The 14882-nt window shown below is 34.3% G+C and overlaps 1 protein-coding gene and 1 long non-coding RNA gene across 11 annotated transcripts in view; one reads left to right on the top strand and one right to left on the bottom strand.

Annotated features, from left to right (window-relative positions):
- Positions 1-11384, top strand: part of LOC111031450 — a 238595-nt gene extending 227211 nt beyond the window's left edge. For 5 of the 10 annotated variants that reach the window (XM_022311375.1, XM_022311376.1, XM_022311379.1 and 2 more), the window contains 10 exons: positions 847-1942; positions 2537-2771; positions 4881-5026; positions 5103-5212; positions 6134-6344; positions 9548-9757; positions 9833-9895; positions 9971-10275; positions 10387-10538; positions 10695-11000. In XM_022311375.1, the coding sequence (XP_022167067.1) occupies positions 847-1942; positions 2537-2771; positions 4881-5026; positions 5103-5212; positions 6134-6344; positions 9548-9757; positions 9833-9895; positions 9971-10275; positions 10387-10538; positions 10695-11000 (2834 nt within the window). Of the gene's footprint in view, positions 1-846; positions 1943-2536; positions 2772-4880; positions 5027-5102; positions 5213-6133; positions 6345-9547; positions 9758-9832; positions 9896-9970; positions 10276-10386; positions 10550-10694 lie in introns of all 10 variants that reach the window. The other 5 variants (XM_022311377.1, XM_022311380.1, XM_022311378.1 and 2 more) reach the window with 4 other exon arrangements.
- An 852-nt stretch (positions 11385-12236) lies between these two features.
- LOC111031455 lies at positions 12237-14383 on the bottom strand. The gene is made up of 3 exons (XR_002604206.1): positions 13473-14383; positions 13302-13394; positions 12237-12954 (listed from the first exon to the last, which is right to left on the bottom strand). It is a non-coding gene; the product is annotated as an uncharacterized LOC111031455 (long non-coding RNA).
- Positions 14384-14882: the final 499 nt, after the last annotated feature.

Raw genomic sequence — 14882 nt, 5'->3', positions numbered from 1 at the left:
ATCTTAGTCCTAAAACTTACCTGGATAGCAACATTTTTAGAAAAATATAACATATAAAATAAAAAAATTAATAAATAAATAGTAAGTACATAATTTCCTACATTATTTGTAGTGCAACAATCAGAAAAATACTGCTTCCAAAATTAACTAAATGCATTTATTTACTGATTCTAATAGAGAAAAGTGGGGGGAATCGAACTCTGCCAAACAAATTTTGTCCTAAGTCAGATTTCCTTTTTTAAATTAATTTATGACGTCAAAACTCACTATTTCCAAAGGTAAAAGTAACTATTTTAAATAATGTCAAAATTAAGTAGGTATTTCCATACTAAACAGTGCTAAAAAAAATGAAGCAAAAGGTACCAATTACTCAATATTTTTTCCAAGTTATTATGATTGATGATGAAATTGAATTAAATAATATAAATACATAACTAAACCATTTCAATTGGTCTTAAACGCTCATAGAACAGACATAATTTTACATTATTCAATTCAATAATAACTGAAAAAAAGGAGAAAAAATATTCTCGATTGTCACCCCACAGATGGGTTCCATCGCCATATGCACAGCCGCACAGAATATGTTAACTATATCTTTCTAACAACGTTGGCACTTGGAAACTCATATAGTCGCAGGGTGTTATGGGGGACACGCAATCCATATATTGATATATTAATATGTCTATGTGGGTGCTTTCCACACACCAACACCCACCCGACTCCCGCCCGATACCCGACAAAAATCCTAGACAACCTGTAATAGCGATCTACTCTCAGCAAAACTCGGTCCGGATTATTGCCGAGAACAACGCGTCATTTCCTTTTTTTCCCGTCAATTTCCAGTGTGCAACAACGGCGGACTCGATCAGCAGCAGTACAAGCACATGGGCAACATCAATAAGGACGCGTACCAGCAGATGGGCGGTCACTACGGCGACCACTGCGGCGGAGGTCCGACGGGCCGGTCACCGGAATACTTGACGGCGGCAGCGGCGTACTACGGCCCGGCGGCGGTGGGCCCCAAGCTGACGGTTAAACCGTCCAAGATGTTGCAACACAAGGACATGGACGCCGGTGGGCCGGACATGGACGATGAAAAGCCGGACGCGAAACAACTGCACCTCAAGTCCGAGATGGGATGCTGCAGCGAAGGACCCGCGTCGGGAACGCAAGACGATGCCATGACCATTAAGTCGGAAATGCACTCGACCGGTTCGTGTCGCTCGGTGACGCCTCCGTGCAGCCGACGCACCCCGATGACCATGTCGTCGTACGACCACTGTCACGATTCCAACTCATCGTCCATGTCTGGTAGCATGGACGCAATGAACCACCATCAACAGCAACAACAACAACAACAACAGCAACAACAACAACAGCAGCAGCAGCAACAACAGCAGCAGCAGCAGCAACAGCAACAGCAACAACAACAGCAACAGCAGCAACAACAACAACAAATCCAACAACACGGCAACGGTGGTATGTCGAGTCAACAACAACACGGTTCGTCCGGATCGTACATGATGATGGACAACAACACCAGACTACAGCATAGACCGTACGAACCGCAGCAGATAAATGGCAGCAGTGGCGGCCAACAGCAAGACATGTACAATAGGTCGGTGGCCGCGGCCGCTGACCGCAACTACGCGCTAACCAACATCAACCGGCCGTCGCCGTCGTATTCCACCGAAGTCCCGGCCCGTTCGTCATACGATCACGTCCGGCCACCATCGTATCCAAATCCGCTTAACGCGGCCGTGGCCGCAGCCGCTGCAGCGTATGCCGACCGCTACGAATCCGATCAGTCGTGCCAACGGTACCCGTCCGAATACGGGGACGCCGCCGCCGCTGCCATGTACCAACCGCACCAGATGATCATGAAACCTGAACAGCCCGTACAGATGGACGACGCCATCGAACCGCCACTCTATCCCAGGTAAGGGACCGTTGCGGTCCACTCCATAAATATTTATTCAACGATATGGCACATATAAGTACCCCGTACGATATTTTAAAGGAATTATGGGTTTTCGACATGATCGAAAGCTCAAACTACAAGAACTTTGAGAAATTCGGACAGTTCGTCGGACATTAAAGGGGTTTTTGTCCTTTAAATGTGCTTGTACGCATAATATAATTCTAATGTTCACAAAAATGTCATATTATATTCCGTTAATTGTAGGTATTGTTTAAAGTAGGTTATCAACTAAAGATTATGGTTAGAAATAGGTGAAATGTTGATGTTTCGTCGTTAAATTATTTTGATTGTTATCTAGGCAAAATTGTAATTATTAATAGATGGCTGATGAAACCATCGTCAATAACTATTTTATTTAAGTTAATCAAAGTGTACGTTTTGACTTTTGAAAAAGGATAATTTTTTTTTTGTATCCTTCGAATTTAATAATTAAATGAACACTATTTAACGATTTATGTTGCTACGAAATCTGAGCTCTAAATTAATAAACTAATACTTTACTTACATAATGATTTTTATAAATGGTGTTTTTGTTTCGTTTTTTCTTCGCAGGCCGCTATACCAGTACGAAGGAGCGAATCCTCCTACGTCTACCGGCGGCGGTCCGGTAATTCAATCGGGTTTTCCCACAGCAGCAGCGATCAATCTGTCGGTGAAGTGCATCGCTGCTGCGAGTACCGGGATGAAGCCACTTCCGCTACCGTTGCCCTTACCGCTAACCCGGTCACCAGGCACAGTATCGGTCATGGACCTTTCCACGTCCAGCGTGACTTCAACCAGTCCACAGGTACGATTATACATTTTTATATATAGTCTCGATTAACCATCGTCCATCGTGTCCTATGACTTATTAAATACGCGTTTTTGTGGGAAGGTCGGGCTTATACATTTAGTAACAATTGTATACCTTTTTTTTCCACAAAACACTTGTAAGACGCACTGCAGTCATTGACTTTAGCATTGCTAATAAGACCTCCGTGTCATTGTGTTCTCTGGTGACCGAAAAATAAATCTCGCAACGGATATCCACGTAACAGTTGCTATCACACAAAAATATGTGCATATTATTTCTTACATTAGTGTGATCAAAAACAAATTAAATGCTTTTAAACTTACAAACAACTGCACCTACAGGTCTACCCCCCCCCCCCACGCCACGTATGTAATAAAACTTGATATTATCAATAAACGATGGCGGCGCCACGGAAGCAATGCGAAAACAGATCCCGCGTCGTCGGTTATAACGGGGAAAAAAAAGGTATTATGTATATAATCTGTACCTCGGTAGTTGGTAGTTATCTACAAGCTGGTGATGTGGGGAAAACGATATTACGATATTATAGATTCACTGTCTTTGCCTACCTAAAAGGTGTCCAAGCGCGTATAATAGAAAAATATCCAACTGCACTCTATGTACATTGTGTTTCACACAGCTTAAATTTGGCTTTATCTAATGCTGTTGATGTAGTACCTATTAGGAATAGTTTTGGTGTTATAGAAAAAGTATACACGTTTTTTAATACACCAAAACGTCAAATTATTTTAAAAAATCAAATTCAACTCTTAGTTCCTGATATTAATAAAACTAAACTTGTTCAACTATGTCCAACTAGATGGGTTGAACGACACGATTCAATAATAGTATTTAATCAACTTTTATTACCTGTAGTGGCGGCGTTAGAAGAAATTCAATCGTGGAACTGTAAAGACTCTTCATCAGGTGCATTTTTACTTTTAAATGGTATTCGTCAATCTACATTTATTATTTCATTACTTTGTTCAGAAAAATTATTAGCTTATACTTTACCAATAAGTAAAATACTTCAAACGACAGATATAGATCTATCAACTGCAGTTAACCAAGTTGAAAGTGTAGTGTCTATTCTCCGACGACTTAGAAGTAATGCCGACAATGAATTTAAACAATTATTTTTATAAGCATAAGAAGTTGCCTCTAATTTAGACTTGACTATGTCTATTCCTAGACTAACAAAACACCAAACTAAGCGATGTAATACACCATCTGAAAATATTGAAGAATACTATAGACGTTCAATTTTTATTCCATGGGTCGATTCATTTCTTAATAGTCTTTCTGATCGATTTTTAAAACATAAAAATCTCCTAACAAGTTATAAGTGTCTTTTACCAACCTGACGTAATCCAACAGATGAACAAATTTCAAGTTTTAAAAATCTTTTTGACTTTTACGAAAAAGATATGCAACAAATTAGTTTTTCTGTCGCTAAGGCCGAATTCGAATTGTGGAATGAAAAATTTAAAAACTGTGGTTATAGTTTACCACTAAACGCAATTGATTGTTTAAATTTATGTGATATTAAAATATTTGAATCAGTATTTATACTTTTGAAAATATTTGCAACGTTACCAGTAAGTACAAGTACGGCTAAGAGGTCGTTTTCCACACTACGGCGAATTAAAACTTATCTCCGGAACACAATGGGACAGTCACGTTTAAATGGTCTGGCAAATCTTCACATACATCGAGAAATACAAATTAAAGAATCCGAAGTATTAAAAATTCTTTCTGAAAAGGGACCCAGGAAACTTAAATTTTAAATTTATTTGTCATAATATTTAGTTATAAATATAATTATATAAATATTAAATACATAATAATATAACATATGTCATATGATAATAATAAACAAAAGTGGTTATTTAAAAATTAGTTTTAATTGTTTACTTGTGTGTAAGGGAAAAGAAAAATTATTAAGCCCCCCCCAAGCAAAAATTCTGGGTGCGCGCCTGCTACCTATACCCACTTATGTATTATATTATAAAACGCTACAGAAATGTCAACCGATGGTAACTGATATAATAATAATATGCTTTACGCCCTGTGATCTAACTGTTATTTTTCTTAAACACGCAGACTGTCACGTATTCAAACAGCCTGAGCCCACACCATTACGCTGGAACCGCCGGACACCGCACCAGCCCGAACACGTCGACGTCCAGTCCGCAGGTCAACCAGGCTCCAAGCCCACAAGGTCAGACTTTGGACCTCAGCGTCAACAGGTACGACGGTGTCGTTTACGATTAGCCTTTAGAGGCCTTTTCCCGAGACCTTTACAATCATTTGTCCCCGTTATAGGGCACCTGGCAGGCTTGTGTTTCCTGGCGGAGCGCCTAACGGATACAGCAGGGAGTCGACACCCGAGAGCGGAGGTTCCCATTACATGGACCACTATAGGGACGTCAACGGTAAGCTATAATTTGTATTTTTTTGCGAATTACCATTTTACAATAAATTAGTTAAACCAAGATAACAATAATTATCATACTATATTTTAATATTTTTTTACATAACAATTTACTATTTTTTTATTTATGTAAATAATTACCGATTAACTAATCTTTTCGAACTTAAACAATCACTTTATATTCAATATTTTTTATAGTTATAGTTTTGCGCGAAAAGCGTATGGAAAAATATAGTTCGTAACAATTATAGCGATGCGCAAACGTCCTACTCTCATCTCCACATATAAAACAATAATTATGTGAAAAAGATTGTCTAGAGTTACTCTTCCATCGTCATATTATATCCATCATTCCTTAATAATTACCAACTCACCACTCACAGAGCTATGTTTATCTTCCGATGACTAAATTACTGTGAAATCAAATTTTCAAATGTAGCCCACTATCGGACAAATTCGTAGTCAAGTGGGTAGTTTTTTCTTTACGCTTACTTTAAGAATTCTACTGAGAAAAATTACCACTCTAAAGTACCTAACACATAATAATATATTTTACAATCGATTGGTATTCGGCTCACCCTCAAAACTTTTGGGCACTTCTGGAGAATAAAAATAGACCAGCCAGTTCGTCGTTTCAGTGGTACAGGCGTTCTTAGGACTTTTCAAACGTTCAGAATTTCATATGTTATTTTTATTTTTGAACAGTTACAAAATAAATATACTCACTTGCTCGCTCTCGGTGTATTGACATGAGACACCTATATTGACATGCATTACACACGTTTCTTAATCAAGGGTAGTTAAGATCTGTGAGGGAATCAAACGAAGACGACACAATATCGCTGTTCTGCACACTGTTATTGCCCGTGTACATTGCGCCGTGACGTACTCGTAATACATTTTCTTGCCTTCCGCCGTATAGGTTACACCTCGTTGAGCCCACATCCCGGATATCCGATGCCAGAGTACGCGAACGGGTACTCGACGCCGTACAGCACTTCGGCGTACTCGTGCGGCTACTCGGCCGGCCCCTACCAACAAGGCGCGCCGCCCAACGGGTTTTCGCAGAATCCGTGTTACAGTATGCCACCGCCGCAGCAAGACAAACTCTCAGTCTCGTCCAAAGACGACAGGTACGTGTCCATTGATATTGTTATTATTTAAATTTTAAGTACCTACAACGATGTATTACACCTGCAAACACTGTTGTATTGGAATCATTGGCTAAAAAACAGAGGAGCACTCTGGTGTTCACGAGCACTTCGTGGTTACCCGCTATGCGCGAATGTTGATATATATTTTTTTTTTTTTACGTCTTTAAAACATGTTATATGAAGTGTGTTTGAAAACGACCATCTTGCATTTTGAAATTAATTTTACACAAGGGTTCAAAATCAAAACAGGGGAAAATTTGTTTACGAGTAAACTTCATGACGAATTCAAAATGTTTTCGGAAAGTTATATCCGATTACTAGGAAAGTCGATTCAAACGTAAAATGCGCATGAGATATAGGTTAAGGTATATTTTGGGAGAAACATAGCCGGGATTAGTCCCCTCGACTTTAAAACTGTAATGCTTATTACCGAACAATAATATTTGTTTATTATTCGATAGGAATGAAAATGACAGTAACTATTTTAGAAAATACCTTCTGCAATATTGTATGCAGTGAGTTTCATAAGTTCTATATCCCACTGCTGTGAGACGATGTTTTTTTTTAAATATCTTAATAAATTAAAATTATTTTCATCGAGTTGAAAAACTCACAGATCATTTATTTTATTTTTACGTTATTAATTAAACGCTTGGGATTTCATGCATGCATTATGCGCATATACATTGTCAGCCGTAGAAGAAATCTGATTCGATATAAATGTGTTGCCTAATCTCTAGTTTTGAAATTTAAAATATTCCAACCCAGTACTAAAATGTGTTTTTTTACAATTTATTTGAGCGTTCTGATAAACTCAAATTTAAAACTTTTGATCGTTTTTATAACATGCTTTACAATTTTACATAGTTACCTATTTCTATACTTATCTATTTATATTATTGTTCTATATTGTTAAATTAGTATAAAAATATAATTTCAATAATAAGAATATAGTGCTTATATCCTTTGCATAAGACAGCCATTAATACCATACGATATTTATGTAGTATTTTTAGCTCTGTAGATAATAACTGTCTACTTTTATGGTATTTATTTAAAAATCATTTTTCCTTAATCTTTACGGAGTCAATGCATTTAGGCTATATTAGACGTTCATATTCGTTTTGGATATCATTAATTATTTTACTGATTATTCTCACTATGATACAACATACAAATACATATACAGTTTAAGAAGGAAAAAATAAACTATAAATATTTCAACTTTTTAAGTGCCAAATTTCGTCCACAGATCATACTTAACAGCATATTTCAACAATTTAAGTACATTTTTTAATGTTTTTAATGCGTCAAGTTCTGAGCGCAGTTTATTATAGTAATATATTTATAAATTATAAGACTGTAAGCAACTATGCTTGCCGCTTGTGTTCAAAAATTGTCATTTATTACTGGTTACGACTTTGAAAAGTAGACACTTTTATTATGATGACACTATTATTTTTTTAATGTTTTTTAATAATAATTAATATAACTTTGTAATTGTTTTTGCTCACAATAATGTAAAAAGTATTATTTTTACTTTTCAACTAAAAATAACTACTAAAAAAAAATTAAAATTTGGGAGTTCTTATGACGAAATGCTAATCGCCCCGCGTTGTTATGATAAAAAGAGAAACCGCTCATCAGACACATCAACGACTACAATTGAATCAGTGAAATTCGATACATATATATATTATAATATTGGTAAAATTATCGACAACAAAACTACTCGCGGAGGAAGGGTTTGTTAGTATTTAGATTCGTTTTAAAAATCCCGCTTTGGCGCACTACGGCAAAATATTTTCTTGCCTGAGGTCATGCTGTTTGATAACGTTATCATCATTCATCACTATCAACGAAAAACGAACAGTAAAATGTGAAAACTGAAAACATCAACATGTGAGATGTGAACATTCAAACATTCAAACTCAATATTCTATACAAAACTGTAAATTGGTTTTACTTAAAGTTTTTTGTTAATAAATAATATTTAGAAAATAGTGTCTTATGCCCGGTAGTGGTGATCATACCGGATACGTAAACTCGAGCTGCCTTGTGTTTCACATTAGTTAAATTTTTATTATCGCTTCTAAAGTATATTCGTATTTCGGTTGACTTCTCCATTTCACAGCTTTTGACCACATTTCGAGTACCTATTGAATCCAACGACCGTTCGGTAACATTTCGAAAATGGAACAGACAGATGGTGAGCGGTCGGAGTCCTCGTCTGCCGAAAGAAGATTGTCCCCCGTTGTTTTACCGAAAAGTGGTGTACTTCAAGCGATCGAAATGATTATGGGCCAACAAGACGAACGAGTTGGCAGAATGGCAAATATTAAAGACACTTATCAGGATGACCATAGATCGATGGTCGCAAACTCACTGTGTACCAACAAACTGCATTTGTCACTTTTTAGTGCTCGCCCTAGATTCAAGCATTTAAGAGGGAACAGTTTGAGACCGGTATTTAACCAGATGCGACACTGTCTGTTGGCGGGTGACTGGAATAGCTACAAAGAATTGTTGTTGGTGGCCCTAAAATCACCCAACATTGCAAACGATTACATTGTGTTCATGGTCCGATCATGTTTCGTACTACTGTTAAACCACCCACACCGTACGTCTGAAATGATTGATAATTTCATCGCATCTTGTTTGGGCATTAACGAAGAGTCCAGAAGAAAATCATATTTACAGGAATGTTTTTCACTCAGATTTAAACCAACCTGTACAGAGACAAAAGATATAGACGATAAAGAAATTGAAGAAAAAAAAGAAGAGGAAGAGGAAGAAGAAGAAATTATATTTAATACCGATTTCAGTTCCGATTAAATATTCTAATCAACTAGGTACCTATCAGCTTAATTTTGTATTCTTAACTTGTTAGTAGATAATTTAGTTATATTAAGGTATCTCCCTCTATCCGTAGTTTAATAGAGGTTTTAATTTGATGATAATATTTTAATGTAAGAATTTATAATAATATTTATATAATATATAATATTTTTTTTAAAAATCATACAACACCTGAATAAAACACTACCAGATTTGTAGGTACGTCGTACATCCATGTGTTTATTTTCAAAACTTAGGTAAACAAAAACAAATGTTTAAAATTTAATCCTTGAATAAGCATTTTATTTTTCAACTATATTTAAATAGTATTATTTTTATTTTAGTATTTCTGTTTGCGCAAGAAGTGATCGTTCTTCTTCACAACCTGGAATCTCTTCAACTCATTCACAAGAACTAAAATGTCCAACTCCGGGCTGTGATGGGTCTGGTCATGTTACAGGAAATTATTCTTCTCATAGATCCTTATCTGGATGTCCTCGAGCCAATAAGCCAAAGAGTAAACCTCGAGACGGTCAAGATTCTGAGCCGCTAAGGTTAATAATGACACTACTTAATAATTTAACTAACTGGTTATAACTAATAATATATTTAATATTAAATTATTATAGGTGCCCCATACCTGGATGTGATGGATCTGGACATGCTACGGGCAAATTTTTATCACACAGAAGGTAAATTAATTTTTTAAAGCTCAAATATTACTGTAATTACATTATACATATTTATCTCATAATATTTAATATTAGTGCATCCGGATGTCCAATTGCCAATCGCAACAAAATGCGTGTACTCGAAAGTGGGGGAACTGTTGAACAACATAAAGCCAATATTGCAAAACTGCAACAACAACAACACCATCACCAGCAATCCGACCAAACTGGCTGTGAACCATCTCATTTAAACCCCAGTCCATTTCTTCACCGCGGTGCACCGACCCTCAGTGTTTGCCATCCGTCGGCACCAAATTTAGCATCTGGAAAGAAACCAATACCGACAAATGCTGCTGATTCATTGTATCATCATATGTATGGCTCGAAACAACTTCATAATGGTGAGAATAGTATTAAGATTATCTTTGTCTGGTAAAATTGTGGGATTTTTACAATTTTTGAAAAAGTCAAATGTAGAGGAGGAGAAAAGGTAAAAAAGTTGTGGTTTTTAGATTGTAATATGGGGAACGGTGGTGAAGATCTATTTACTTTGGATGCTGAAATAACAGAATTGCAGAGAGAAAACGCACGCGTCGAATCCCAAATGTTGAGATTGAAGACAGACATCAATGCTATGGAGGCTCATCTTCGACACGGGGATAAGGTAGGCCCAAGGTAGTGTCAAACATTCCAAACAAAAAAAAAACACTCCAAAAAGATGCTCTAATGATAAAATAGTCAAACTACAGCAATATTCCACAATTTTACCAAGTTAAACATTAAGTAATTGTAACAACCTGATATTTTTGCATGTTTACAGGAAACACAAATCTTATCTCAACGACCAAATTCCCATTTGAATGGGTACTATGAAAACCTAAGGAACAATATGATGTCATTTTTGGAACAAGTGAGATGTCCTGATGGTCAATCTGGTTCCGAAAAGACCCAAGAACACTTTGACAGTTATCTGACCAAGTTACAGACATTGTGCAATAACCCACATTCCGAATATGTATCCTATAACAATTTGTCCTCGTCCACTGCAGACAACAACCGTCCTGTCTATGAAACAGTTAAATCATCCATACATGACTACAATGTGTTGCCACCAACAGTCATTTAGAACAATGCCAACACCTACTACAATCAATAATTAGCAAATGGACTATATAGCTTCATTTGCCAAGCATCATTAATAGTTAATATTGCATTGTTAAACTTTTTGGACATATATTATATATAAACGTAAATACTTGTATTAATATTAACTAAATTGTAAATTAGTTTATGTACGGTTTTAAATAATAATTTTGCGTTTGGAATTAATTGACCAAATCTAAGTAGAAATTTGTACTTATTTAACTATAATATTATAATATGATAAAACTATTATAATACAATCAGTTATTATAATTAACGTTTTATAGGCTTAAGCAATAAATATTCTGTTAAATGTAATATTTCTATTTCAATGGTTTTTCCATGTAAAAAAAAACTTGTTTTACAACATACTAAAATGACTTCTTTAATAATAAATGCATAGTCACTTAAAAAAAAAAAAAACTTTATCTAAATATTTAAATGTTTAAAAAAATTCCCATGTGTGTGCATAATATTATTAACTGTGTATTTCTCTACTGTAAAACACAATTTGTAAATAGAGAAATCTAAACTTTTATTGTTATCCTTTATTGTAATATTCAATGTGGTTAATTACTGTTCCTTATGATATTGTTTCGCTTATGTAGACTCATCTTTATTATCCTATTTAATTTGTTTTTTTTTTGTTTATTGTTCTCTTTATTAGTTATCACATATTGATTTTGTTGAATTATTGTTTCGTTAAGTTACTTATTAAGAACTGTTAATTTTTATGAAAACCCAAAGTTGGTTTTAACTTTTTTTATGTACTATATTATATTGTATTGTATGCGCCAAATATCAAATTATGATAATTCTTACGCAATACACAATTTTATGTGTTGAAAATGTCTATTTATTCTTTCCGTATTTCTATTTTTAGATTTAATATTTGTATATGTATTTTTGTGTTTCTGTTCCTCTATACCATTAAAAAAATTAACTTAATTGGGTGATGAAAATCATTTAATATTAAATATTAGGTACATATAAATGTCAAAACAAATCATAAAAACATCAAAGGTAGAAATTGTATTCTTACAACTAATAATTTCAAGTTTCAACTGCCAACTTAACAGTAAACACTTACTACTAACATTGTAGACTAATTTTAATAAAAATGTTCAATCCACGATCAACTAAATGTTAATCAAATTTTTTACTAAAATCTGCATTCTACAATATTGCATTCATATTTTTTGTTCATGTGTCCGTAAAAATCACTTATATAATTTATTAATTATTACTACTATTATTAATGTAGTTAAGCACATCGTAATATTTAGGAATTTCTTATAGAAGAATAACCAGTAAGGGTGTCCAGAATTTACCTATTACCTCATCGAAATCTGAGAGCAATCATATTTAAGGATATATTTTTGCCCCCTTTTGACAAAATTGTACATGATTCATACTCAATGTCTAAAACTTAAAATATATTATGAAAACATTGAAAACCCTAATGTGTATACCTAACATAATATCTATGGAGATAATGTATGTATATTGTTAGTATGTACATGACAAAAACTATTTTCAGCTTTGAATTTCTTTAATTCATTAAAATATCAAACATAAAATAACCCTTCATCCTCATGTATACATCAAATACACGTATTTACTATAATGAAGAAAAAATGGGCAAATGATGAAAAAAAATTACCCTGATTACATTTTGGAACCCTATTACAAAAACTATCTTGTACATAACCTAGGTAAGTATGTAACATTGGTGATAAATAATAATATTATTTTAATGGCCACCATTGATGGGTCATTTCATATTATCATCACTGTCACGAATATCTGATCATTGGAATATTTATCTGTGGCTGACTTTGTTGTCTTGTTGTATGTGTTCCACCGCCTATACCGGCAACATAACGATTAATGACTACAGTATGTGCTCTACGGTTTTCTCCACTCCATAGCAATTTCTAAACAATATTACATTCGAGTAAGAAGTGGATGCTAGGTATGGTAAATGCGTTTTTAATGACGAAATAAATAGTATTAGAAGTTTTTATGTGTAGCTAGGAATTGTGTATGGTGGGGGGGGGGGCACAGTAGAATCCTTGTTTTAATTTATCAATCCTTATCTATGAAAATTGAACATTTAATCATTTTTTTAACTACAAAATAATTTGAAAATTCTCACGACTGATGAATTTTGTGAACATTTAATTCAAAACAGTTATAAAAAAAAACCATGCAAATGTATCTTTAATCTTTTTTTTATAAAAATTATAGATTTCAACACAAGATCTCAACAATCTCCACATACCTTGGGTTAGTAATTATTATATATTTTTTTTCCATCTAAAAATATATCGTCAAAGATTATTGGGTCTTTTCCAATTATGTGTCCAATATTTTCCTAAAACAAAAAAAAAATAATAAGCTCTGGATAGACACTCATAAATGCCGAACGGCTGGTCTTCAATCCACCGCTTACCTGATTAGCTGTAAGACATTGTCTGCGATCCGACGAAGTCGGATTGCTTACCTAGATAGCTAACTTGAATGTTAAACGATTTTCGCTTGAGGCGACGGACTTGCTAGTCATTCCAACACAGATTTCGAATTTTCATTTTTTTACATACGAAAAAGCACTGGACATACGACGGGGAACCGTATTATTCAATTGCCGATTTTCGTGGGTGAAGTGAGATTTCTAGACACTGAAACTGGAATTTCAAACATTCCCGCGCTCGAAACGAGACCTCCAAGACTTATCAAAAATCCTTATCACCTCCTAAATTTTTGTTTTTTAACACCCATGACGTCAACGGGAGAGACTTCTATAAGTAATTTCAAAGACATTGTAGTCAGCATCACCGAGTCTCACAAGCCCCCGAGTTTCACGACAGCGAGTTTCATTGGCAGTTAGTATTGTATTATAATTTATATCTTAAATCTTAAATCGTGATAACCAGTAACTACGTAATAATTGTAAACTTAACTTAATTAAACTTTTGACTTAAGTAGGATTAGATTCTGCTTTCTGGTATCTACAATATAGCATGGTATTTAGTTAAAACCACTATGGTTAACCGCTAGGTAATCACAAGATTCAACCAATCACGGAGCAACGTGTGAGATCGCCTTATAATTTATAAATAACTTAAAAAGTCAACAATAGTCATGAATCATGAAAGTGTATGGAAAATTCTCGCATAAGAATTCCGCCAAAATATCAAGTAACTACCATTATTTGATTTTGAATTACAAGAAAATAAGAACGAATAAATAAGAATGATAAATCGAGTGCAGAATATACAACATCGTAAAAAGTTGAACTCATAAAAAAATTAATTTGACACCCAGTAAACTTTTTTTTTCTCAAAGTAAGAAAACTTATGAGCACTCTCGTAATAATTTTTCAAATTGTAGAGAGATATAAATAGACAAATTAACTCCTAAGACAGACCAAGTCCTAGTTAGTATATATCTTTATTCTATACATGTTATAAATTATGTATTCCTATAATACTTATCATTTCATATTTTCATGTGTTTACCGAGTTTCGTGAACACGGATTGATCGTTAAACCACTTTTCAACATATTTTCATGTAATTTATAGTTTTAATATCACGTTAAGAACATATTATACATCAACAAAAACATATTTTTCAGACCTCATCAGTTATAAAATATAAGAACTAAAAAGAATAGTTATGTGATCGTATTCAGATAATTATTATGTAGGTATATATATAATATACTGCAGTAGATGTGAGCACATGAAATAAATGTTAGAGCTTACAGTCGTGCTAACATTCAATCAAAATCTTATAAGAATTTGAAAATAAAATAAAATTACGATTAACGGTTTGAAAAGATATTCTATAAACAATATAAAT

This window comes from Myzus persicae, unplaced genomic scaffold (assembly GCF_001856785.1).
Source record: "Myzus persicae strain clone G006 unplaced genomic scaffold, MPER_G0061.0, whole genome shotgun sequence".
Classification (NCBI taxonomy): Eukaryota; Metazoa; Arthropoda; class Insecta; order Hemiptera; family Aphididae; genus Myzus; species Myzus persicae.
The sequence above is the reverse complement of the archived record's forward strand: the minus strand, read 5'-3'. Positions and strand labels throughout refer to the sequence as shown.